The 26062-nt window shown below is 39.6% G+C and overlaps 1 protein-coding gene across 2 annotated transcripts; it reads right to left on the bottom strand.

Moving 5' to 3' along the window:
- Positions 1-27: 27 nt before the first annotated feature.
- pxk (PX domain containing serine/threonine kinase) lies at positions 28-25101 on the bottom strand. 2 transcript variants are annotated; one of them, XM_084929089.1, is made up of 19 exons: positions 24853-25101; positions 20727-20777; positions 19418-19465; positions 18039-18225; positions 16542-16619; positions 15701-15774; positions 14836-14910; positions 14460-14564; positions 13585-13686; positions 13081-13242; positions 12746-12863; positions 12537-12615; positions 11314-11362; positions 11143-11220; positions 10007-10093; positions 9790-9853; positions 9499-9558; positions 8032-8060; positions 4527-4616 (listed from the first exon to the last, which is right to left on the bottom strand). In XM_084929089.1, the coding sequence occupies exons 1-18, from the start codon at positions 24952-24954 to the stop codon at positions 8044-8046; spliced, it is 1536 nt and encodes a 511-aa protein (XP_084785215.1). In that variant the 5' UTR covers positions 24955-25101; the 3' UTR covers positions 4527-4616; positions 8032-8043. The 2 variants fall into 2 exon arrangements, with proteins under 2 accessions (XP_084785214.1, XP_084785215.1); XM_084929088.1 differs by lacking the exon at positions 8032-8060 and having other exon boundaries at positions 28-4616.
- Between the last annotated feature and the right edge of the window lie 961 nt (positions 25102-26062).

Genomic DNA, 26062 nt, shown 5'->3' with positions numbered 1-26062 from the left:
GGGATATACAAATAAAGGTAGGTGGAAGATGCTTTAAACAACTTTTAATTCAAACATTAAAATAATCCAACCTTGAGTTCATTTCACCTTGAACATTGCGTCACGATGTGAATTAAAAGTGACCATAAATATAAAAAATGCAATTAACACTGTTACACCTGAGACCACAAAATAGAGTTAATAGTTATAACATAGCTATAACAAAACAGTTGATGATGTAGCTGTGTCAGTGTTACGGAGGGATGGATGCCTCATTTTGGTCTATGCCTGTTGCCAAGGCTTCTTTATTCTTCTTGTCTCACTCTTGCCACTTTTCATGATGTGGGCAGAGCCCCTGAGTAAAGGCTCTGGACACCAAAGAGGGAGCGATATTACTTTCCTGGACTCAAACAAGAAAAATATTATATATTCATATGTTTTATATGCAGGGCCAAGTAATATTGGGTTTTTAGCAATGTTGTGGTCTGCTTACCTACCTCATCAGTTTATTTCCAAACAGAAGCAGATGGGAAGGGCCAAACATTCAGGTCAGTTGGAGACACGTGCGCATAGTTGATCCTCTATAAAACCTACCCTTCCTCTGTGTTCAGGGAACTGTTCTTTGTCAGGCAGCTCTGGCTACATCACTACTCTTTATGCTTCCATAAAGCCTGTAAGAATCCCTCCCTGAGCAAACCTTTCAACTTTTTGATAAGCTTCCATATAAGATGTCACATCATGCCTTTTCCATCTTCAACTGTTCATCACAACTGTAACAAACGTGTGGAAATAAACAGGAAACTTTTTTTCCCCCAAATGTTTATTCATTTGATACAAGTATTATTTATCACAGCAGGGATGCCAAATCCATTTCACGTTTGCTGATGATGAGGGGGTCCTCTTCCAGCTGCATTAATACACTCCTCAGGAGATTAGAGAGAATTCGCTGCCTTGGATTATTTTTATTAACAAACATCCCTGTGGACCGGGCTTCCACCCCTCTAAAGTGCTGCAGAGACACATTCTGGTTAAACGTAATGAGCATTCACACTGGGCTGATTGCACTGAATGATGAAAGTAAATTATTTGAGCACTGAGCTGTCATCGAAGGGCTAAAAACTTGGTTTTTAAAGAGTCTTTAGGTTACAGGATTCACCTGAGCTCCAGATTCAGCCACCAACGCTTCAGCACACAAGTTGGGTGATCAGGAATAAATCACCACAGGTGGCCACAGTTTCTGTCGCACACAGTGGGTCCTGTCTGCCCTGTGGTGACAGCTGTAAACGTTGCATGTAATTTAAAGGCATAATTATTCACCTGTTGTGTTTTCTGTTGCAGATTTACAAAGGTTTTACCACAAATCTGTCCAGTAAATTGAAATCAGGTTGTAGCCCTGTTAGTTTAACTCAGCACAGGGCCAATCAGTCTGCCTCTTTTGAATCAAATATGCAAAATTTTGGTTTTGTATCATCAGCAGACTTAGACTTAAAAAAGCTGATGACCTTCATGATGATTGGACAGAAATGGATCTAAAGCACAGAACTTATCGGCCAAGAATTTTGAAAAGTAGTGAGTCAGCATTATCTGCTCTCAAATGCTTTCTTTCACTGCAGACTGAATATTTTTGGGTTTTCTGCTGTCAGAAAGGACAAATAATCTGATAACATCATGACTCGGTAATGCTTAATAATTATACAGACACGTGGACTATTGTTAATTGCTAACCACTCTAAGCCACATGCTGAAGCGTTGGCATACTACCATACACAAACCGATGAGCTCCATGTGACATACTGTCATGTACAATAACAAAAAACATTCAGATTTCTTTAGGCACTATCACCCAAATGGGTATGGCACAATAAAAACAAACAAAAGTCTGGACACAAACATTAAAACAGAGGAAAAAACAAATGTTAAAGAATCAAAATCAGAAACCAAGGTCTGAAGTTAATCCTGAAAGTGAGCTGAGCTCTATGGGGCTGCACTTCATCCACAAAACTTTAGTGCTGAATGTTATTTGTGTTTAATGTTACACAGCACTGCATGCTTGGAAAGAAACAGTTATATGAGCAAGAATAATCTTCCCAAATACACTCAGGACAATAATGAACCGGTTACAGATCATCTAAAGCCTTGGTTCAATCAAACTTCCATAGTTTGTGGCATTAGGTTAACTATTCCGAGAAGTACATGTAATGTTGTAATGTTGATGTCAACGCATTATCTGTAGTTTACTTGTGAAATGAAGGATTATTAGAAATGATCTGGACTCTGGTCAGTGACGTGAAGAGACTGACTAAAATCAGGTAAAAAAAATTGAGGATTTACTTGAGGTCAGGAGAAAATGTGATGTGAGATTAATTTAAGACCCTGCACACAATCAGAAGCCGAGCTGCTCGTCGCTGTGCATCCAAGTTGCTCTGATGCGGGGCAGCACAGACGCAATGATGTACGATAAACCTCAACAGCAGGCGGCTAATTTTAAATTCATGCTGCACTAAAATGAGAGACTGTGAGGATACCAGGTGAGAACATTAATGTTATTGTTCATTTCCCTTTAATCCAACTGTAGTGCAGACCTAAGGAGAATTCTGGGAAACTGTTTTCATCAACTGTGAGTGAAAGGAGCTGGGATGCACACAATCAAACCTTATTTTCCTCACACAGATGTTACTTGCGTGACAGCGCCTAAATTTATTAGTCCACCTCCCAGCATAAGGATTATGCCACAGCTGCATAAGTAATCAGTATTGGTAATTAACAAATTTGTTCTTTTATTCATTTCTGTAGCAGAATGTGCAAGTTTTTGAATCAAAATATTTCTAATGCTAAAATATAAAATATACTTGTTTTTGTTATCCATGAACTTGAAAATTTACTGTTTTACAAGAACAAAATTAAAGCATGATATATTTTGATTAAGATGCCAAATTAGAGTCATTTACATGCATTTCTGAACAGAAAAGCTTGTGGTTGAATGTTGATTGATTTATTTCTGACTTCCACTCACAGCACTCCAGAGTGCCGGCTCACATTTGGCTGTAAAAAGATGAATTCAGTTTGCCTCATAAATAATGATATACCTCTAATCTAATGGTTTTTCTTTTATAACAGGTGGTCTAATAAATTTATTAAACACTGTACATCACATCTCCCTCCATTATACTTTCCCACCTCTTATTTCTGGGGGGGTTATTTCTCCTAAACCTCTCATTGCACCTCATGCCATCATCAAATAAGTGTGCACAAACAAACAGCTGGATGAAAACACACATAGTGTAGTTTGTAGCTTCCTATTCATTTAGCTGCTCTTCGTTTTGTGCTCTGCCTCGTGCAAAATATTGCGCCCGTTTGGTCCAAAAGAAGGGGAAAAAAAGGAGATAAAGATGTTCAGAATCAATCTAAACTGGGATTGTTTCATGCTTATAGAGCTCGTGAGAGAGAGGGTACAGTCTGAAGAACTGTGGAGACAACTGGGGGAAATGCAATGCAGAGAAACAGACCAATGAGCAGAGCGCCGGTTAAACCTCCACTGTTTTGTGCTGCAACAAACACATTTCTGTCTGTAATTTCAATGTGATGTTTGATACTCAACCGAAAAATATCTGCAGATCAATAAGAAGCAAATAAACTTTTTTTCTGCTTTCAAACTCTCAATTCAGGAAGTTGACTTTTTCTTGAACGCAATGCACTGCATTGGTATTTTGTTTTAATTCAATACACGGCATGACGATGAGTTAATTACAGACAGAGACGACCTGTAGGTGTGTTTTGCAGCTCAGTTGTGAAGAAACTGCCTCAGCGGAGCCTGTAGGCTACATGTTAAAAAGTCAGAGATGATTTAAAAGGAAAGTTTGGTCTACTCCATACTCAGGACTGGTGAAGCACTCTGACACCATCGAAGTACTGAAATTAAGAGTCCTATATCCACAAAATGCAACTTCACCATCGAGCAGGGGGCAGGAATCCATGGTTGCTCCACAATTTCTTCTCACACATTTTTAAGTGCTACTTTTACAAGCACAAAGAACAAAAATTAAGCCAGCTGGCTGTCCGCAGATCAGCCAGAAGAAAAGCTCACCCGATTCAGTTTCCCGGTTTTTATCCGTTGTCTGTCTTTTAAGGAAAAGTAACCAGAAAAGACAAAACCTTAAGGTGCCTAAGATTGTCCAGCATGTTTCAAAGGGCAAACAGGGGTCGCCATTTTACCCCACCTGTCCTCGAGTCTCTCCAACCACAGCAATACATTAAAAGTTAAAAAAAGCAGGAGGGGGGGGGGGAAGCAGAAACAGCAATAAAAACAAAAACTGTACTTGGATCTTTTGTTAGTGATTTTTTCACATCTTGGGGGAGGGCCTTCACCACAGTGCAGAACTGGTGTGTCGGTCATGTTGCCATATTGAGGACAGATTGTGTCAGTGGACGTGGTCACACGATGGGTTTGCTGTGGTCGATGGTATCGGCTTTCTTCAGTTTGCCCTTACTGAAGGTCTGGATGGAGCTCAGCAAGGCGGCACGGCCTCCTCCCGCTCCATTAGAGGAGGACAGAGGAGGAGGAGGACAGGAGGATGAGTCCTGTAAGGGAGGAGGAGGTGGCGGTGGAGGAGGTGGAGGGGCAGGAGCAGTGTGGGATCCTGAGTACGAGACAGAAGCATAAACAGGAGGAAGTGTTAGAGGGAAAACAAAGGTTTCAGGGAACATTCCTCTGCAGCTGATTGCACAAAGATGCTCTGGAATCTGGTTCTGATCTGAAGTAACCTGAAAAACTTTATGGATCTAAAAGAGCTTGGAACGCTAAACAAGGAAAGGTCTTCCATATGATCATGTTTCACCTAATTATTTCCACATGAACACTAACCTGCCCACTGTCAGTTTTAATGGAGACACTTAACACTGGCAGAAAGTAAACCAGTTCCACAAAGAAACACAGTAAGACTGAAGTTTGGGTATCCATGACTTTGTACTTATTTGATAATTTATAGTCATTTTGCTCATTTCTAATAAGCAAAAGAAAATTTTCAATTGAGTCATCTGGAGGTACAAATGTATTTATTTCTTTTTTGTAAACTGTGACAAATGTTTAGTACCAAAGGGATTTTTGATATTTATGGTCACTTAACTGGCCTGTATCTGTTCACATTTTGGTTATTAGGTTCTCTTTAAAGTTTATCCATGAATCATTGGATTAGTTTGATACTTAAGGAAACCTTTTATAATCGTTGCCACCTTTGAAGCATAATTTAAGTCTTTCTAGGTGTGTGATTACAAAAGACATCACTGGGAAGAATTAATTAATCTAAAATATACATACCTATGTGTCACAAATGGAACACATGCCTCACAGCTCTAATTTATACCCGTTAATACATAACTTCTATCTCATAAATGCATTTTATGTGCTTTATTTAGATACTGTCTTGATGATATTTTATGTGTCTAAAGAAAAGATGGACGCTGTTTCCAGAGAGACTTTATCTTTGTGAAAGCAGCAATCTCAGATATCACTATGACCAGGCTGAACTCAATCCATCATCAATTTCAGTGGAACAACTCTCAATTCCTGACACTACTCGGATATGTTTTCCCCAAATACTTGTGAGAAACACAGTCTAGTGGTTCTTAAAATTAATACACATGTAGTTAGTGAGGTCTCTTTTGTCCTTTTCTCTATACAAACGGCTCCAATTAGAGCAGCACTCACGAACTTCAGTACCAGCTTCTATCAGAATGAAATCAGAGTTCTAGAATGCTCAGCTGAAGTTCCAGAACCTCCAACTTCATCCACAGCAACAGAATTCCAAGCTCTCTCTGATTGGACGACTCTTACAGCAGTGCATTCTGGGACTTTTTGGCCTCGTATTCCTTTGTTTCCTGAACATTGAACTGATGGTGAATTGAACTCAAACCCGTTACGCCACTTACAGCTGTGCCATTCTGCATCCCCAAGCTCCGTGAAAGCCAGGGATTACAGGCAAAGAAGCAAAATGCTGGGAAGCGTTAACATGTGGGTAAAGCGGAGGCCAATAGCCGCGACTGGAGTTCGCCAACTCCACAGTGAATAATCCGTGACATAATGAAAGGACATCCATCAGTCTGACAGATGGCAGCCGACCTGGAGAAACCGTTCTGTGCACTCAGGGTGTTTGGGGATGAGATTTTCAGTGACATTTTTTTATTTTAAACATAAAAATCCAACTGTAATAATTTAGCGAGTGCAGAACCTTTTGTGGCGACTGATTTTTCTCCAGGATAGCTGTGTGACAAGATGACTTTCATTACGTTTGGCAACCACAGTGACCTTCAGGGATTTTTCATGTAATATTCAGATGACTCTTCTGTTAACGTCCACAGCTACACTCTCAGTGAGACCACATTTCACGGTTAAATCGACAAATTTGAACTGAAATCTGTGACCACATGTTGTGCACCCGATTTAAGTGTCACATTGTTTCAGTTATTAGGTTTTGTAAAGGTTTGTTACTGTAATGAGCTGGAATGTTTAAAGTTAAGTTGTTTGTTTTTTAAAAATTGATCACAAAATCGTACAGTTTACATCAGTTTTAATGGCACCTGTCATCACTGACAATGCCACCTCCTACAGACTGCGTCTGACCAACTGACGACAGGTTTGTACCATAAACAGTATTATAAAAAATAAATTAAAAAAACAACAACAATAATACTAAAAAAATAAAAAAATAATAATTAAAAATTGACCACGCTGCCACAGCGGCACCCATTGTTTTAGTGTGGTTACGAAGGCTTGAGCTGATTCTCATTCATTTTGGTGTTTAGAAGCCAGAGATGACAAGTAAAGGAAGATGATGGTTCTTTCTGACTATTATGATCATCACAATTTACAAAATGGACTTCATGTTTTATTCAGTATGACCCGAGACTACCAATTGAACCCATTAACTCCTCAGGAAAGAGCCATTTTCCCCGTATACATCCATACAGCTGCCCTTTTTTTTTTTCTTTTTTTTTTTGCAACCACACAAATCGCCTGCTGGCCTTGACAGGTTTAAGGGTCTTCAGCACTGACTTGACCTTTCAGACCGTCTGTGGTTTGGAGAAACCTCAAGCCCCTCTGAACAGTTATTTACTTGGTTTAAATAAAACTGATGAGATGTTTTTATTGCTGGGCCTAAAGAAGGAGGTTTTGGCCAGTTATATATGCATAATAAAAACACCCATTTAATCCAAAAGTTAGTTTCTTTAAGATTGCTGTGGACGAAGAATTATCTGAATATGTAATATAAAAAAAAAAAAAAAAGGATACAGAAAAACCTTAAATAAAATGATAGTTTTTTGTGATCTGCAGAAGAGCTGTGTAAGGCAGGGAGGAAAAGCTATGGGGGTAAAATGAAAAGACATTTTACAGCTAATGGCACAGAGAAAATTCAACTAATACCACCTCACAAAGTGTTGGAATGATGATGATGAAAAAAAAGTGACACCTCACCCTAACCAAATAACCATCAGACAAAACAAACAAAACAGACAGACAGACGTGCTCTAACAGACTGACCAGGCAAAGCTGACCAATCACAATCTCCAATGAAAACAGCCGGTCTAAGTCAGGAAGGAGTTTGACCGCCTGTGATGTTTGGAAATCATTGCAGATTGTGAGGTTTTTTTTAAAGATGTGCATACATCCCCATTAACAAGTTCTTTCATTCTTCATTTCAGGACTCAAACCTATGAGAGCAAGATTAGCCAATAAGACACAGTGATTATATAAACTCCGTTTGGCAGTTTGGTTTGAAATGATCAAACGTTGCTGATGTTTCTGAATCAAAGACTTTTTGACAGCGTAAAAAAAAAAAAGATAAAGGATTAATGGACATGAGTATAAAAGTCTGATTACAAATAGACCAAACAGTTTAAATCAATCTCTTTCCTTCATTAGCGGCTTTCATAAATGTGACCAGGTCTTGTAACGAGGAACTGGGGTATACAACAGCTTTAAAAAAAAAAAAGAAAAGAAAAGAAAAAAAACCCACTGGAGACCTTCATCATCATTGACATCAGAATCTTTTACTTTACCCAAAGACACGGTCAGAATGGAGCATGCTCTACAGTGGAGACAGCACAGGAAGGAGAGAGAGAAGGAGATGACGGTTATCTGTTCAGTGGACCAATCAGCATTTACACAGTATCACCAGGACGAGGAGAAGGGAGAGGAAAGCAGAGAGGAGACACTAACAGCAGGGAAGGAAGCTGGTGTTGACTTTGTGTCAGCAGGTTTTGTAAGTTGGTGACATTTTATATTTTTCTTGCTGCTCTATATGATGTACAGTTTACAGATGCATGTCTTGAACCAAGTTTAGATTAAATATATTGCAGAGAAATCTAGATGGCATAAAGCGCCAGCGCTTTGGTATTAAGTAAAAAAAAAAAAAAAAAGCACAATCTGTGTGCCAAGTTTAGAAATGGAGAATACCAAAGGCTATGTCCATCTTCTGACTACAGTCTATGGTTTGTACCAAAATTAAAGAAACTTCCTCAAAGTGTTTGAAGGTCTTATGGTTTTCTTTTGTCTGCCTGTCCATCCCATTTTCTTTCAAACGAGGCTGAAGTATTAAAACTACAGTAAAATACTAAAACAAAAAATTACACTATGTCTATAAAGCTGTTTTTCAAGATGTCCATCTGCAGTAAGATAGAAGGATAAGAAAACACCTGCAGGTCCTCTAGATGCTTCTTGAAACTGCTCCAATCCCCACAGTACAGAATCCAGCTTTGGTTTTGGACAGTTCCCTTCTTCCTATCTGAGTGGGATAAATATATTTTATAGCTTATCTTATATTAAGGATAAGCGCAAGAGAATGGATGGATGAAAAGCTTAACCACCTTGATAACGGAGTTTTGGGCGTGGCTGTGTTGACTGACAGGTGCTCTGACACAGGAAGCTATAGCAGATCAGCTTCTGCTGAACTTATTTCAAGTCATTATAAACTAACCCTCTTCATTGTGTGTGTTACTGGTGCCGTTTGTGTGAAACAGACCATCCCAGAAGCTTGTGGTTCAGTTTTCCGATGATGAAACTGTGGCTACATCAATGTTTCATACCACTGGGGATGGACCGACAAACAGCACGTAGATTTTTCTTTTTTTAAACAGTAAGAAAAATACAAAATTTTGGCAGATTTAAAGTTTAAAATATGAAATGAAACATCCAGGTTTCCCACCCTGCATTCACCTACCTAGAGACAAAACAAAGTCAATAAGATGTACTACTACTGCAGAGACAGATACCTGCCTGAAAACCACACGATGAGAGAAGAGGTGAAGAGACAGAGACAGAGATTTCAAGTTAATGATTAGTCTTTATAATCAAACACGCAAATTTCAGATGAAAACTGTTATTGATGTGAGTCACAGCACAGCCCTGGCAGGTTCTCGTCACAGGGGGGCCGACACAGTCTGTCTGACAATGTCCAAAACAAGAGACAGGTGGGAGAAAAACAGGCAGTTAAAGTGACAGCTGTAAAGACAGTCTGACAGACGTACCTGTGGTTGATGGGGGAGTGGGGGAGGAGGGGCATGTGGGCGGGGAACTAGCTCCAGAACCTGAAGACGTGACAAAGAAACCCCTTTAATGATCTTTAACTTGAGAGTGACCCTTAAACTTTAACATCTCCTGGCATGTTAGAGGTTTGATGGTCTCTTTAACAGTAACAGATGAAAGCTGCATGTGCCATCACAGCCAGCCTCACATACTCTGTCCTAATTTCCTGATCTCATTAACAGATGGCGGCGGCGCTCGTGTGCCAAGAAATGTCTCTAACAGCAGCGACCTACCAGAGTTATTGTTGTTTCGGACCGAGACATCTTCTTCATTTTCATAAGCTGAATGTCTGGACTTCTGCAAACATAAAAACATAGCTGTGTGTTTAATTCTGGAACGATCTGTAGGCTGTGTATATCAAATGTATTTCACTTCAGACAGAAAACAACAACCCGTTTTCATCACAGAGGAAGTGTTAAACTTTAATTAGAGCTGCTGGTGCGTGCTGACCTTCCTCGCCAGGATCTTTCTCTTCTTCTTCTCCTCCTCTGAGCAGTGATGAGACTGAGCTCTGGTCAACCTCCTGTGTTGGTGTAGCTGCAATCAGACAGTCATACAGAAAGTTATTTTCAACATCAGGAAATTTCTCATAAAAACTGGCCACCCTGTAACACTGCACTTAGACGTGCTCGTAGATCTGTGTATCCTGTATTTCTGACGCTGAATATTCTTGAACAAATTAAGCGAATAACACCAGAATAAATTTGTTTTTCTGGGTCACCCGAGAGTTTTGAGTCTTGACTGTATATAACAGATGGACATAGCCAACATTACATCATCCACTGGCAAAACCTTAGAAGCCTCAAGCTCAAGCCTCAAGCATTCGAACATCAACTTGTGTTCATTTAGACTTGAAGCTAGCGACTCTATAAACTCATCAGGAAAAAAAAGATCCCCCCCTGCTGGCTGTTAGAAATAGTGCAGGTTTGAGGCATTAAAGCATCTGTAAGCCGCATCCATCTTTAATATACAGTCTATAGCCATAAACTGATTTCACCTTATTTGTTTCACACAGAAAGTCCAAAATGTTTACAGTGATTTAAGAGACACCAGGTGTATGATTCATGTCACAACATGTCAGCCTACTAGCTGAACTTTACTAACAATGCTGCTCACACAGCTTTTTACCCCATGTTCTTCTCTTCTGGTGAAATCCAGCCTGGATGACTGTGACCAAACTGATCAAGAACAGATTCACACTTTTTCAGGTCTCTCTTAAATCTTTCCTCTTACTCATACTGGTCATACTTTCCTGTGTGCTTTTAATGCAAGTGACGGAGGGTGGGGAAAATACAGAGTCTTTGTTCCCGTAACAGTCTGTGTTAATCAAATCAAGGCAAGTTTCTACAAAGTTGCTGTCTTAAGCTAGAAACTTCCTCTTTTTGTGTCTACCGACAGAGTGGACAGACTTGGAAATATTCTACCTACATTATCAAGGATTATGGGAAATACAGTGATCTGTGGAGCATTAAGCCTGAGCTAAACCGCAAACGTAAAAAAAAAGAAAAAAACGAAAAAGAAACAAACAGCAATGCAGAGAAATTATTGCTCAAGTACTGTGGGAGGACAGAAGAATGTTGACCCACCAGTCTCTGCTCCTCTAGCAGCCTTTTCTCCAGGCTCTCCTTTGCTGCTTTCAGTGCTTCCTTCAGCCTGCCGGGGACCTGGAGGAGGATATTTAAGATATTATTTATTTTTATTCTTCATCTTTGTTGTTGAACAAACTCACGGCAATAACGTCAAACTAAACCTCTCACCTTAATCTGGAGCTTTTCTGAACGTTGAAGCTGGACATCGCTGAAAAGCCTGGAAAACAAAAACTTTGGCTCAGAAAAATAAACCTTACACTTCTCTTTATTCAGCTTTTATGTGACTGTCTGCCGCTCATAAACACAAAATTGAACAGGCAGTGGCTGAGGCTTTAGCTCTCACAGACAAAGCTGTGTACCCGATGCGGCCACACGAGGATGTCCTCCTCTCACTGACATCATACAGAGCCAAGAGCAGAACCAGAATGTCAGTGATGCAGTAGCTCACCCACTTCACAATCCCTGACTATTCAAAGGCTATTGTAATGTGTGAAGTACAAAAACACAGCACAACACTTCGTTGTCACTAGTTGGCTGTATTGCAAAAACTAATGATATTAAAATCTACTGAGAAGTAAAAGAGGGTGAAACAGTCAGCACAAATTAATCTCATCCCAATGTTGTAAGCAGGTGTAACAGGACAAACAGACAGTGGCCATTACATGAGCTCATCAGTCCTTCAGGCAGTCAAGCTAAAAACAGTCTTAAACTGAGTGTTTATAGCAGCCTGACATCTGAACCTTTGTCTCACAGGGATTATTTGAACATATGCTTACCTCATTATCTAAAAATAAATAAATAAATAAAAGGCATTAAAAGCCACGTATCACACAATCTGTGTAAAAGCCTTATAAAGTGTTCTTTTCATCCTCTCCACTGTAGGTTTGTTTCACACAGAAAAAGCGTAACTGAATTAGGAGTAATTTAGCTGGAAAGTCCTCTCCCACTCATGTGCAAATGTCACAGTGCCAAAGAGGGCAGGCTTGCATGCTTTTGAGGACCCTGAGAACTATACCAGCTTTGGCCCCTGACAAGTTTAACAATGTCAACAAGTCAGAGACAAGAAGCCAGATGAAGGAAGGCCCTGGTTCTCTGGGCTGATGGTGGGGAAACAATACTGTAAGACAACCTCATTTTACAGAAACTGAAACAAGGTCATCTGTCCGCAGACAAACTGCTGATTTATGTGAATCTTTACATTTGGCAGATTTCTGCAGCCAAGGAGAGAACATGCATTTACAGTCCTTTTTTGGGTTTGTGTAGACATAACTTTAAATAAATAAATACATAAATAAATAAAAAAGCTCCTATGTGCAATTGGGTATAACAAAGACTCCCCAAGGGCTTTCAAGCTGTGTTTTACTTTAAAAACTAAAAAGAGGTGAACTCACGGCGTCTGCATGAGTGCCGACACTGTTGGCATCCCGCTTTTACAGGCTTCTGTGGACAGAATGGACTGCAGCACCGACACTGAAAAATAAACCATCAAAGATCAGCAACAATAAAACTGCAATTGCTCCATTTAGACATTCGGTCTCTACATATTAAAATACAGGATGTGTGTGTGTGTGTGTGTGTGTGTGTGTGTGTATTTACAGACCCACAGCTGTGGAGGGGGCAGGGGGGTACTGCTCGATGGGCACGCTGTCTGGCGGTCGGCCGTACGTCATCTCGTACAGTAAATGTCCAAAGCAGAAGACATCAATGCTCTCTGTGGTCTGGCGTGAACACACAAACAGTTTCTGTCTCTCAAACCTTCAAACAACAGTTTGTGGATCATCTGGCACACGTAGTTTATTTAGTCTCTCAGTTCTTAATAAATCATTTCAGAGGTCACACTAACTACATCAATGATAAAAAGAATCTCTGTGTTTAGGTCTTATTTTAGCCTCAACTAATCAGGCTAATCCAAACTGAGTCAGTGTGTGCACATACGTTAATTTTCCTGAACTGGGTGAAGGCAGGTCGCAGTGCAGAGGGAACTCCCAGCATGCCGTTCTCCACGTCCATCAGTCGACACACGCCGTCATCGACAAGAACGTTAGACGTGTGCAGGTGACCAAAAAATATACCAGCGTCATGGAGGAGCTTTAGTCCCTGGATATAAACACACAGATAGTCACACAGTATATGTGTGTGTGTGTGTTTTATATATATATATCTATATATATATATATATATATATATATATATATATATATATATATATATATATATATATATATATATATATATATATATATATATATATATATATATATATATATATATATATATACACACATATATATATATATATATACACACACATATACACATATATATATACATACACATACACACACATACATATGTGTGTGTGTGTGTGTGTGTGTATACACACACACATATATATGTGTGTGTGTATATGTGACTCTGTGTGTATATGTGTGTCTGTACCTCCAAAATCTGTCGGCCGTACAGTTTTATGTGTGGGAGCTCGAGGCCCTGACTCTTCTTTGGATTGCAGTACTTCTTCAGGTAACTCTCCCTGGGCTTCACCTGGACAAAGAAAGATTTTTGTTTGAACTACTATTGACCAACTTGACAAACACAGCTTGATCAAGCCTATTTTAAGGAAACACACCAATGCAACGCACACAGGAATCCTTCCTCATTCAATAAAAGTCCCATAATGCAACCTGTTTGTTCCAATATGATGAATGTTATTCTGTAAAAAGCACACCAGCGATGTTTTATTTTAAATTTAACAACTGATGCTGCTCAGCTATGGCTTCATATCACACAGGAAGACATTTAGGAGTGTTTAGTCTACTCGGGGTGTTTAAATGAGTTTCTCCATGTCGTTCCTACGTCTGACTTCCTGCCTCCCTCACCTGTTCCGTGTAGCTTGACACAGCTTCTGCAAAACGTAGACCCAACGCTACTTTAAGCACAACTGACAGGAGTTGTCTTGAGTAGGGCGGAAGCAAGTCAGGTGTTATTCCCGGCACAATTTTAATGCAGGCAGAATCTGACAAAACTGCATTTTTTGACTTTGGTAGAGGGATTATGGTTAATAATTGTTAATATTTAATAACTGCTAGCAGTGCTTTGTCTTTTGTTGGTTTTACACATTGTAGTTTGACTTACTGGGAAAATATGAATAGTGCAAAAAAACTATAAACCACGTGTATATAGAGATAAGTGGTTCCATCAACTGCGACTCATGAAATTAGGCTGAAATTTCAGGGCGCCTCTCTTTGGTTCAGATGCTGTTTGACTATCTGAAAGTTTGACTGGAGCACTGAAACACGAGCACACAGACTGTTTACCTTACAGATGTGGTCTCTCAGAGAGCCCTTCTCACTGAACGGCCGGATGAGCAGCGCTGAAGACTCACTGGTGCTAGAGAACAACAGTGGACAGAGATATGGGATCTGTCGAGGAAGAGGAGTTTAATCACTTACAGGCTATAAATGGAAACATATGCAACTCTGATCAGGTGTTTGTCTGTTATACCATTTATAGTGAAGTCAACTTTGCCACTTATGTGCAAAGCTGGTTAGCTTTAGCTGGATTGTCAGTTGACAATTCATCAGAATTAACAGTTTCTAAATTGATCTAAGAATTTAAGGTACGTCACTAGCTAGCTCTGATGTCACAGATTGCTTTGTCTAATTCTTGGACAAATATGTGGTGCGTACGTACAGACAGGCTGGTCAACAGCTTTATGGCTGACTGCAGGTCTTTGTCTGACAGGAACTTATCAGGACCCAGGTCCACCTACACACACACACACACACACACACACACACACACACAAAAACATGTGTTATCCCACCCTGCTGGGTGATACTATAACATCACCTAATTTTAATGAATCATTTGATGTCTTCTGAGCTTTTGAGGGAAGAAATGTCACTTAATAGTCACATTTTTACCAAAAAAGTCTTATGTAAAAGAGCAAAGTTTTTCTTGTTTCCACATATTTTTGCTAATCTCTTGAAAACTGCTTCTGTGTACTGTCTTCTGAACTCTGCCAGTACCTTATAAAACAAAATATTTCGGTGATTACAGCATGTGCTATCTAATGTAGATTTAAATAATGCATTTCTGACATTCTTGCCATCAGTTTGGAGGCTGAGACACTGAAATATGAAGGATTTAACTCACGAGTCATAAATCAGAGTTTCCAGAAGTCAAGAGCTGTAAAGTCACCTTAGCAGACTTACAAACACAGAGAGATGTGACAATCTTCATCTCTCCAAAAAGCTTTTAAAATGTAATTTATGGTAAAGTTAGCAAACTTTTAAACCAGTTTTCATATGATTTGATTGGCGATTCTATACATGCAGCTTTACATGCAGTTAACCATTAAAATAAATATTTATGATAAGTGCTTCCACAATATAACTCATCAAACAAGAGCCCGCAAGAGCTCCAAAGCCTTTCAAGTTGTCTGCAGTGAAGAGGCTTTTGGCAAAAGATGATATTTAGCCACCATTTATATTTAATCAATATTTTTTAACTCATCATTTTTCATTGTCACAGGAATTCTTTCTGTTTTACTCACCCAGCTCAGCAGGTACCTCTCTTTGGTCTGCTCTTTGTTTTTGACTAAAAAATATTTCTTTCTGATCCTCCAGCCTGGAAAAAAAACAACAAAAAAAAAAACAGAAAACAGCGCCTCACTTTAACTGTAACTCAGCCAATAAGAGTCAAACATTTAGTCTAGTATACTGCAGGCACCTTCACGGGCTTCCTCTCACGAATAAAACACTGGATTCATATCCAGCTTTACGCTCTCATAGGCTGCACAGATTTTGTTGCTTCAGTCTTAACTGGCTGGTTTGGCCGGTCACCGTTAGCAGAAAAACGCTTTTAGCTTCTGTGCCACCCCCTAAAATTCCTCCAGCTTCTTAGCAGTTAGCATTTTCTCATAATTACATTTGCAGCTGTAAAGGCTAAAGCGATCAAGTTAAGTCAATTTAAAAAACAACAAGGGTGCACCGTAGTGCTGTACAATCAAAAATGAATAAAACACTTGAAAATACAGAAAAACAAAACAAGAAAAAAACATGTCAGTCCTCAATTACACTGAGCTTACTCCCTATTTATCAAAAAATAAATTAAATGAATGACTTCAATTTATTCAAATAATGGCTGACACGAACCCATAGTCACTGCATTTTAATCTAAAAGAAAAAGTGTAGGAGGATTAACATAAATTGACAATAACAGATGTCAGCAGCTGGATGGAAGGTCTGAACAAACACCACCAACCCCTCCATGATCATCTTAATTAGAAAGGAAAACAACGCTCTAAACACTGCAGTCACAGCACTCTGTTCACTAATGTTTTATAACTGAATCAGTCCGATTTCTTTTTAAAGTGTCATGTGACTTAAACTTACCCATGTCTCTGAGAGGCTCCAGGACCTCCCACTTTGGGTCTGACCTGAAGAACATGGAGACCTGCTGCAGGGCAATTTCTGAGAGAAAGAGAGCCACACAGTACACTTTAATGAAACTAAAATCTCCTTAAATTACATTCTCTCTGAGTATGGGCTCACGGCAGCTGCAAGTATGAGTTCTCAGACAACAGCCGTTGTGGGAAATATACCAAAACAAACAAATCTTCATATGAGGAGTCAGAAAATAAACTGGGAAGAGACCCATGACAAATTTGCTTCCTTTTACTTCTGAACTCATATATAATTTTGATGTCAACTACAGCTGTGTAAAGTTCTGCATCTTGCAGGATTGCAATCTAGATGTGCCATTCAGTGTTTAGTTCCTGCTGCAGTGTTTCCAGAACCTCATACTGTAGTGATCATACACACACTGTGAAAACACCAGCCACATCGACACAGCTGCCCAAATACTGTACGTGACAGTTGCTCCTAACAGTCCGTTTAATGTCATCTGCTTCCTGGTATATCAGAAAGTGGGAATGATGAGCAGGTGACACGACAGCTCTCACAACTAAGACAAATCTGATATGAACCCTGGAGCTCATAAAGCTTTAAATGTGTTTTATTATTTGTATTCGTTTTTTACGTGCATGACCCCTAAGCTGATACTGACGCGTTACATCATCTTGGGTTTATCGTTTTTGCGTTTCTGGCTTTTCTGGTGGTAGCTGGGCGGGAGAACTCAGAGAATCTGATGATTTCTGAATCTTCAAAAGAAATCAACAATGACAGAACATTGTTTCATATGCAATAAATAACCAATCGTTATGAATCATGAACGGCTGTATTGTAAAGTAACGGATGTTGCTTCACTCACTGTGTGTTGCTGATCTTATCACATTAACCGCATGATGACTAAAGTTTTAAAAAACAACAACAAAAAAACAGCAACATGTCTCATATTTCGTCTCTTTTGAATCACTCTGTCGCACCAAAGTCAGAATATGTTAAAAACTACAAAAATGTATCTGTCACAAGACTCTTTCATGCATCTCCAAACCAGACCGACATGATTGCACCTTTAAGTCCCATCAGTCACATTTTAGAAACCAACCTTACTTTTGTAGTTCATACCTGCATATGAAAACAAAATAATAAAATATTCATTTTTTTTATATACTGTCCTATTTTCTGTTTCTGTTCTGTTGCTTAACCCTGGGTCCTAATGGGACCATTTATGCAGCTAAACACCATCAAACAGGTGAGATAAAGGCTGTGTAGCATCTTTGTTGTTGGTGGCCAAAGAGCTTTTGCGAGCTGTTTTCTGTCTACAGCTAAACACGAATCATCTTCTGGCATCAAATCAGCTGAAACCGTTTCACGTTTTATTTGAGAGGAGGGGGCTAACAGGATCATTTAGGAATGTGTCCCAAGCATCCACTGAATCGCCAAGCTTACGGACGTTTGTGAAATCCAGTAAACGCAGAGCAAGCAAACCTGTGTAGTTGGCAGAGTAGTTGTTGGGGTCCAGAAACTTCTTGACTGGGAGGGCGCTGCAAAGCAGAGTATGCTGGGTAATTGTGTCCAGATAAGTTTGCAGTCCTCTCTGCCTTTCTGCAATGAATTCCCGGTCCATGTTTCCAATGAGCTTCTTAGGAGGGAGAGGGAGGGTGATGCCGCACACCTGAAGAGGAGGACAGAGAAAAGGGTTCATATTTTTATCAACAGGCTTAAACAGATGTTTTTTCTGTATATTGGAACACTACGTGAAAGAAAAATCAGTCACTGTGTTTTCCACAGTTCTTCTGCATGCTGACTGAAGACTGGGGGCTGATGGGACGTCAAGGTCAGAGTGAGACCGATGGAGAGGAAATGAGCATGCAGAGCCTCAGCAGAAAAACGTTTAACTTCCTGTTATCCAGGAATTATATGTTTTTACTCTGAGACAAGTAACAACCATATCTTCAGCAGTCAGATACAACCCAGCTCCACTGACTGTTACATTCAGGAAGACATGATAACTGACTGAAGTGTTTAGTGTTATTATTAGATAGAAATTATCTTTTCCTCAGTCTATGTTCCTGTCAGGTAGAAAGCTTTGAAAGGCAAACTTCCTCTCTGTGCCAATATTTGCTGCTCATGTTCTTATATGTATTGCATCACTGTATATTGCAACATAGAAATATGCAGAGCCAAAAAAGCAACCACAACATAATCTGATCAGCAGAAGCTTTGCAGACTGAGCACACTGAGGTTTCCCGAATTTAAGCATTGTTCTACTTTCTCTGAAAATGGAGGAACACTAGATTACAGAAACATTTAACGTAAATTTTACATCCATAAAACCCATTTACTGTATGTGTTTGCACTTCCACTATTGTCCATTGCTTTTATTTCCTCTCTGTGTGTAGTTGTGCACTGCAGACCTGTAGCATTTTGTCTCTGTATACTTTCTAAAATTAAGACTTCACCTGCACATTAATAACAATGAATCAGTGCAGAGATGACTGCCAGCCTCTTATACTACCAGCCAAGGCTTCAGGCAAATGTAAACAGAGTTTTGAACCGGACGTAACCAACCGTCTCTGAGCTTTCACACACAGGAAGAAGATTGGGCAACACTGTTTTAGTGGCTGTATGAGTGTCTAAAGGCACTTGTAGTCTCTCACATATTACTGCTGCTTATTTCCACAGCTGACTACTGTGAGCTATGTGATGTCTCCAAGCGTGTCGTTTCCACGACGTTCATGCGAGCAGCATAACGAATTCAATGTTTAAACTGCTCAAACGTCAATGAAACGATCTAAATACCGAGTCAGTCTCTGAAACACAGTGATACTTCATTCGCTGTCATGCAGTTCGTGACTGAAACTCACCATCAGGCTGTTGTTAAGAACGTCAAAGTCACTGTAACGTCGAATCACCTGCAACAAACACACACACACCTGTCAGGACTGCAGCGTTACAGGTCATTAAGATTCTTTAAACGCTGACTTTGGAAGGCAAAATGTGAGGTGAGCATATGTATCCTGCCTTCTTCTAAAAACATTTTGGGTGGATATTTCCAGCAAGCTGTGAATTAAAATCATAAAAAGAAAACTGAACTAATGGTAAACAAAGGATGTTTTTAGAACTCCCTTTTTAACAGGAAGAGAGCTTCAGTAGATCCAGTTGAGCAGGAAAGAGAAGACAGAAGAGTAGCACAGAAAGAACCAAATCAGGAGTATAAAGAGGTGTTCGGTACATCACATGAAGTTACCCCAGCAGTCTGAGCCTATAGCAGCGTACCTAAAGGATGCTCCAAGGTCACCTGATCCAGCCAAACTATCAGCTTTTTCAGAAGGAAAGTAAGAAAGAATCAAAACTAGGAGTGGGTTCCAAAGAAAAGGGGCCTTACTTGCTGAAGGCTCTGCCTCCCATTCTACTTTTAAATACTCTAGGAACCACAAGCAAACCAGAAGTCTGAGAGCAAATGCAAATGCTCTCCTGGGATAATAAGATACTTTGAGGTCTTTAAGAGATATAGGATCTGATTAGTCAACACTTCGTATGTGAGAAGGATTTTAAATTCATATCTAGATTTAACAGGGAGCCAATGAAGAGAAGCCAGTGTGGGAGAAATATGCTCTCTCTTTTTTTAGTCTCTGGATCAGCTGGAGGCTTTCCAGGAAGATTTTAAAGGAACACGATAATAAAAAATTACTGCAATTCAGCCTAGAGTTAACAAACGTATGCAAAATGAGGTTTTCTTTGTCACTCTGAGACGGGATGTTTTTTTTTTTATTTTTTTCAATTTTGTACACATGACACAGCAGTCCTACAAGTTTGTTTAAGGCATGGGTTAAAGTAAATATCCGGCCCAAGATGACTTGAGGTTCCTCACAGCATTACTGTGCTGATATGTTTTATGTTTATCAGGAGACAGCACACAGGCAGGGAAGTATAGCAACAATTACTTCTCTTCTAAATCACATTTATTTTACTTCAATTTTCTGCTAAAGACTAAAACAGATACATCAGCAAACAGAGAGAAAAAATGCACAGAAACAAATAAAAACCAGGATGAAACAGCAAACGCAATCTAAACGTTTGTGAGGGCAGCTGTAGTACAGTATGTGCCTACTGTGGATGTTGGGCCATTGATTCTCCAGGTGACCAATTTGAGGTTGTTATTAGAAGATTTACCTGCCAGCTGTTGTCTAAAGACACGCCCCTCTGGACTCGGATGATGTACTCCTGAGAGACAGAGAAAAAATAGAAAATAGAACCATTGTTTTATTAACCTTTTAGAGTCACTAAAAGGAAGAAAGCAAGCAAGAAAGGAGGATGCAAGAATTCAAAATTAATGGATAGATGATAGATGGAGGAAGAAAGGAATGAAAGATGGAAAAGGGGAAGGAAGGAAGGAAGGAAGGAAGGCAAAGAAAGAAGGAAGGCAGGGAGGTGGATGGATGGAAAACAAATAACAATTGAAAGAAAGGAGGATAGATGGAAGAGAGGAAGGCAGGAAGGGAAAAATAAGGAAAGAAAGATGGATGTGCATGGTGAAGGTTGGAAGGAAGGAAGGAAGGGGATTGGTTAGGATAGTATAGATGGATGGCCAGGTGAAGAGTGAATGTGAAAAACAAAAGTTTCCACCAAAGCCAAATTGGAAGCAGGATAATGATTAATGAGGTTTCATGTTTTAACGATCAAAATTGTTACTAAAATCCACTCACTTGCACAAATGTAGTAAACAGTAAATAAAAATTAATAAAAACACTTAAAGAAAACAAAATTGAACAACAAATTGAACAACAAAACAAACAACTCTTGCAGCGAGGCCAGCTGCGCAGGAAAGGCACCGTTAAAGGAGTTCACACATGTTGGGTGAATCCCCTTTCTGTTTCATTTCCACATAAATGATCCACATCAGAGGATCTGCCTGCTCATGCCATCCTTGTCACAGATCTTTGCAATGAAGCTGCTGAGCAAAATATTTTCTTGACCATCAGAAACGATGGACGCGAATATGAAAACAGGACCGAGCGTGTAAACCCTGCATTTCCCCCTCTTTAATCCTCTCAGTCCACTCACCGTCTATTTCAAGCTTTCAGAGGTTCAGATTTCTGCTGTAATCGTGCAATCAATCATGTGAGCCGAGCAGCTTCATAAACAGCTAAAGGCCTGAAATCACCGCCGTCCAGCTGATGTTTGTTAATACATTTTGGAGCTTCAGGCCACTAAACTCAGCTCCTCTTTCACCTTTTGAACTGCTGTCTTTTTACCTTTTCTTAAAACCTTTCGTTTCATAAAGTAAAGTCACTCACATGAGGTCCACTGAGGTGGCCAGACTATCTAATGAGTTTTATACACAACTGCTACAAAACCAAATGTGTTTTCTTAGTCGATGTCTTTATAAAATGTTTTATATTCAGTGACGTGTACAGCTTCCAAATGTGTATATCTTAGAAACCAGTCAGGATGAATGTGAACTTCCTGTTCTTGCCTAGCAAATATTGTGTTTATACTAGTTTTCTGAGATATTACATGGATACGTTTCAAAAAGCAGAACTTTTACTTTTTTACTGTTTCCGTTCACTTTCGTTTTTGTTGCTCATATTGGATAACAAAACAAGGTGATGTTGAATTATATCACAAATCTTCGTCGAAAATAAGACGAAAGTAAGTTTTCAGATCACTGTTGAAGAACAAACAAACACGTGTCAGTTTGCATTCGCATTAGCAGAAGTAAGATGATGAAAGGAGGAAATACCCTAAAAGAAAACTGACATTTCTCATTATTCAACAGCTGCACTGAATTATAATTTGTGCACTGAACCATTGTAGCGACCTTGACTTGATTTATTCGGGCTATGATGTTTGCAGACGACACTGTGATCTATAGTGAGAGGAGGGAGCAGGTGAAAGAGAGTCTGGAGAGGTGCAGGTATGCATTAAAGAGAAGAGGAATGAAAGCCAGTAGAAGGTGGATGAGTTTACTATCATCCACACAAGAGGTGAAGCAGAGAGTGCAAGCAGGGTGGAGTTGGTGGAGATAAGTGTCAAGGGTAATTTGTGACAAAAAGACAGCAGCAAGAGAGAAAGGGAAAATTTACAAGACGGTTTTAAGATCTGCTATGATGTGTGGTTTGGAGATGGAGCCACTGAGAAAAAGAGAGGAAGTAGAGCTTTCGGAAGCAAAGTTTAAGATGCTCAGATTTTCAATGAGAGGGACAGAGGAACAAGGATGGACAGGACTAGAAAAAAGGACAGAAATAGGTACTGCCAGAGGGGCAGCTCAGGTTGAAGTAAAAGAAGAGCACAGAGAATATTCGTGGATGCAGTGAAAGAGGACATCCAGAGGGATGACAGATGAGCATTTTTAGCCATTAGATTTTTGTTAATCTAATGGCCAAAAATAACAATAAAATGAATACACTCCTTTTAAGGGAGTTAACACAACACTGCGCCTGTTGTATTCGCAGACCAATAATGCCTAATCACCCCAGAATTTTATCCAGAAAAAAAGCTGTTATGAAATTTTACAGCAAGTCTTTAAATTCCCCAAATCTTCGAATTAAGGTTGTTACCACATCAGAATTTCACCTGCACATTACCTGCCAGAAGAGCTCACCATAATGAAATTATTCAGATATCCACAGAAGAGTGAAAACTTTGTTTATGAGGTGATTTGTCTCTTTTTTCCCTAATGAATTACACTCAGAGTAGTGAATGGAGGTGGAGAGAGTGAGTCTATAACAGCAGATGTAAAAAACAACAACAGTTGCACTGACTGGATTGTGTCAGGTGCTGTAACACCTGCCAAATGAGACCATAAACCTCCATAGTGCACACTGACACTTTATGATGTGCATCATAAACATGATTTAAATAATTAAATTAAAACAGAACCCTGCATCTAATGGCTTCTTCCCATTGCATGCACTCCTGTAATGCAGTGTTGGAAACATCACTGTAAACGAAACCCCGTGAGAGACTGGAGCCCATCAGTGTTTGTTTCTGTGTAGTCAGCTGTTTGTAATTGGTGATAGAGCAGAATGACTAGCAGTACTTTACTGCCTGAGCACAGTGCAGTAACCAGAGGCCTGTCCTCTCAGAGCTGCATTAATTCTGGAGCTGCTTACATGTTGGGAAACTCTGGAAAGGTCTTGTGACAGTTCTGGCATCACACAAAGAGCAAAACATAGCTTTAAACGCACAGAGAGCTGCTTATTTTTGTTTATTCTCACTGTGGGCTGAAGAATGAGGAAAAACAATAGCCCCGTGGATTAACAGATATAAATAAATACGTGGAAACAGGACGTTAATGATTAATACTCACATCCAGCTGTATTAGTGCCTTCAGTGGAAGACATGATTCTGTTTTACAGTGCTGACATTAGCGTGCTAAGCTAACTGGCTAGCTCAGCTGATCGCAGCCGGACTGTCAACAACAAACAGGCTGCCATGCACCCATTATCGGACAACCGCCACAGTTCAACGACACCAAGTTTACTTTATTCACCAACGCTTCTCATTGTAACGCTGCACATTTTGATATAACGTAACATGGGCATTGCTTTTTGCCTCTAAATCTTTGGCCTCTAACGCCATCAGACACCGCCCCAAACTCCAATGAAAAATCCCATAATTTTACAGTTTCTGTGGATTTCAGCAGTTGCTTAATAATAATCACACATTTTATCAGCTTACATATACACAGACCCACGCTCACTTTGATCTGCTCTAGTTAACTTGTCAAAAATCACATTTTTGTTTTTCAGCACTAAAAAAAATATGCAGCTGAAGAAAATAACTACAGAATATAGTTGAGTTGTTTTCTCAGAGTGACTGCATGCCGAATATTAAATTAGCCCATTAAGAACAAAAAACCAAAAACAAACCATCAGCCAACGAGTGTTGCTGTTTCAACAATAATCTAAAAACGCAAAATATTTGAAAGGACTTTGGTATATAACTGAAAAACGGGGACTCGCATAATAATGAAAGCGATCCTCGCGGGGCAACCAGTGTCAGTGCTCCACTGTAATCAGCAGAAAAGCTTACCAAAAATCAGTGACAGCAACAGTCTGGGAAACTACACTAAAACGAAACTAGTCTTGTCCAGCGTGTCCGATAATTGAACTAGTCACATAGCCATCGACTTAAAAACGCCTCCTTGTAAGAAAAAAAAATCCAGAAAACTAATATTTTTAGCCACAGCAGCACCGATGAGTGAGTCATGCTGAGGAAACATTAACAACGATTTTACGGTTGAAGTCGCGGGCTGTCAGCGGTGAACCGGCGGGGGTTTTCGGTTAACACTTACCGTATGGGACTGCAGGTTCTGGCTGGCTTCGATCATCGCCGTCAGGGGCACTGTATCGTCTAGTAGCAGGCTGCCGGGGGCCGGCTTCTCCAGGAAAGACATCCTGGAGGGTTAGCGGTGGAAGTCCTATCTGATGTCAGTCTGTCACCGCGGGGAAGACGAACTGCGGAAACCCGAGAGAAGACAACCAGCGAGTTGATAGCCTAGCTTGGATATGCCGTAACCAGGAAGCGCAGCTAGGAGCAAACGTCACGCAGATTCCCCGTTTTAATTGGATATCGAGAAACCACGTAGAGAAGCTTCGTCGCCATCTGCTGGTTTGGAGGAGAATGGTTTCTCAAACTATTTCCAAATGATAGTTATTATTTTGTGTACTTAGAATTACTAACTAACAAGATTTGGGTCAAAATTTATCTAAACAATTACGTTTGTTTTTTCTTTCATTTCTTCTTTAAGCATTTTTATTTGTTATTAGTCATATACACATTCATTCAACCAATTTTTTTTTTTAATTTGCCTTTAAATTAGTTAGTCTAAAATGTCAAAAAACACCAATGAATATTAGGTTGAAGGATAGAAATAAATCAAATAAATAAAGTAATGGAAATAAAATAAAAATCTACAGCCATCTGTGTGAAATAAACAATATTTAAACTAAACCATAAATGAAAGAAATGAAGTCAGACACGTACAAAAAAAAAAGATTTGTGCCTTTGAAAAATTATTTAATCAGATTTAACTATGACCACTTGATTAGAGTTTAATTTAGAAATGCTTTAAATAGTACTCTGCCAGTGTACACTCATCAGCAGGTTTTTAGGTACACGTTCAACTGGTTGTTAATATAATTATCTAATTATCTAATAAGCCAGGTAGGCATGTAGACATTGACAAGACAACCAGCTGAAGTTCAAACTGAGCCTCAGAATTAGTTGAAGATTTAAGTGACTGTGAAGGTGGCATGGTTGTTAGTGCCAGAGAGGCTGGTGTTCTCACAAACTGGTGATCTGCTTGGACCTTTCTGTACAACCATCCAAGCAGCGGCTCTCTGGGTGAAAATGTCTAGTTGAGGTCAGAGGAGAATGGCCAGATTTAGCACCGAGCATCATTTCAGTCCAGCCAAGTGTTGTTGTTGTTGACCATGTCAATGACTCTTCTAGGCTTCAGTTCTCAATGCTAACAGGGTATACCTAATGAAGTGGCCGCATAA

Source organism: Perissodus microlepis, chromosome 5 (genome assembly GCF_051167445.1).
Source record: "Perissodus microlepis isolate ML-2025 ecotype Zambia chromosome 5, ASM5116744v1, whole genome shotgun sequence".
Lineage (NCBI taxonomy): Eukaryota > Metazoa > Chordata > Actinopteri > Cichliformes > Cichlidae > Perissodus > Perissodus microlepis.
This window is presented reverse-complemented; position numbering and strand designations above follow the sequence as displayed.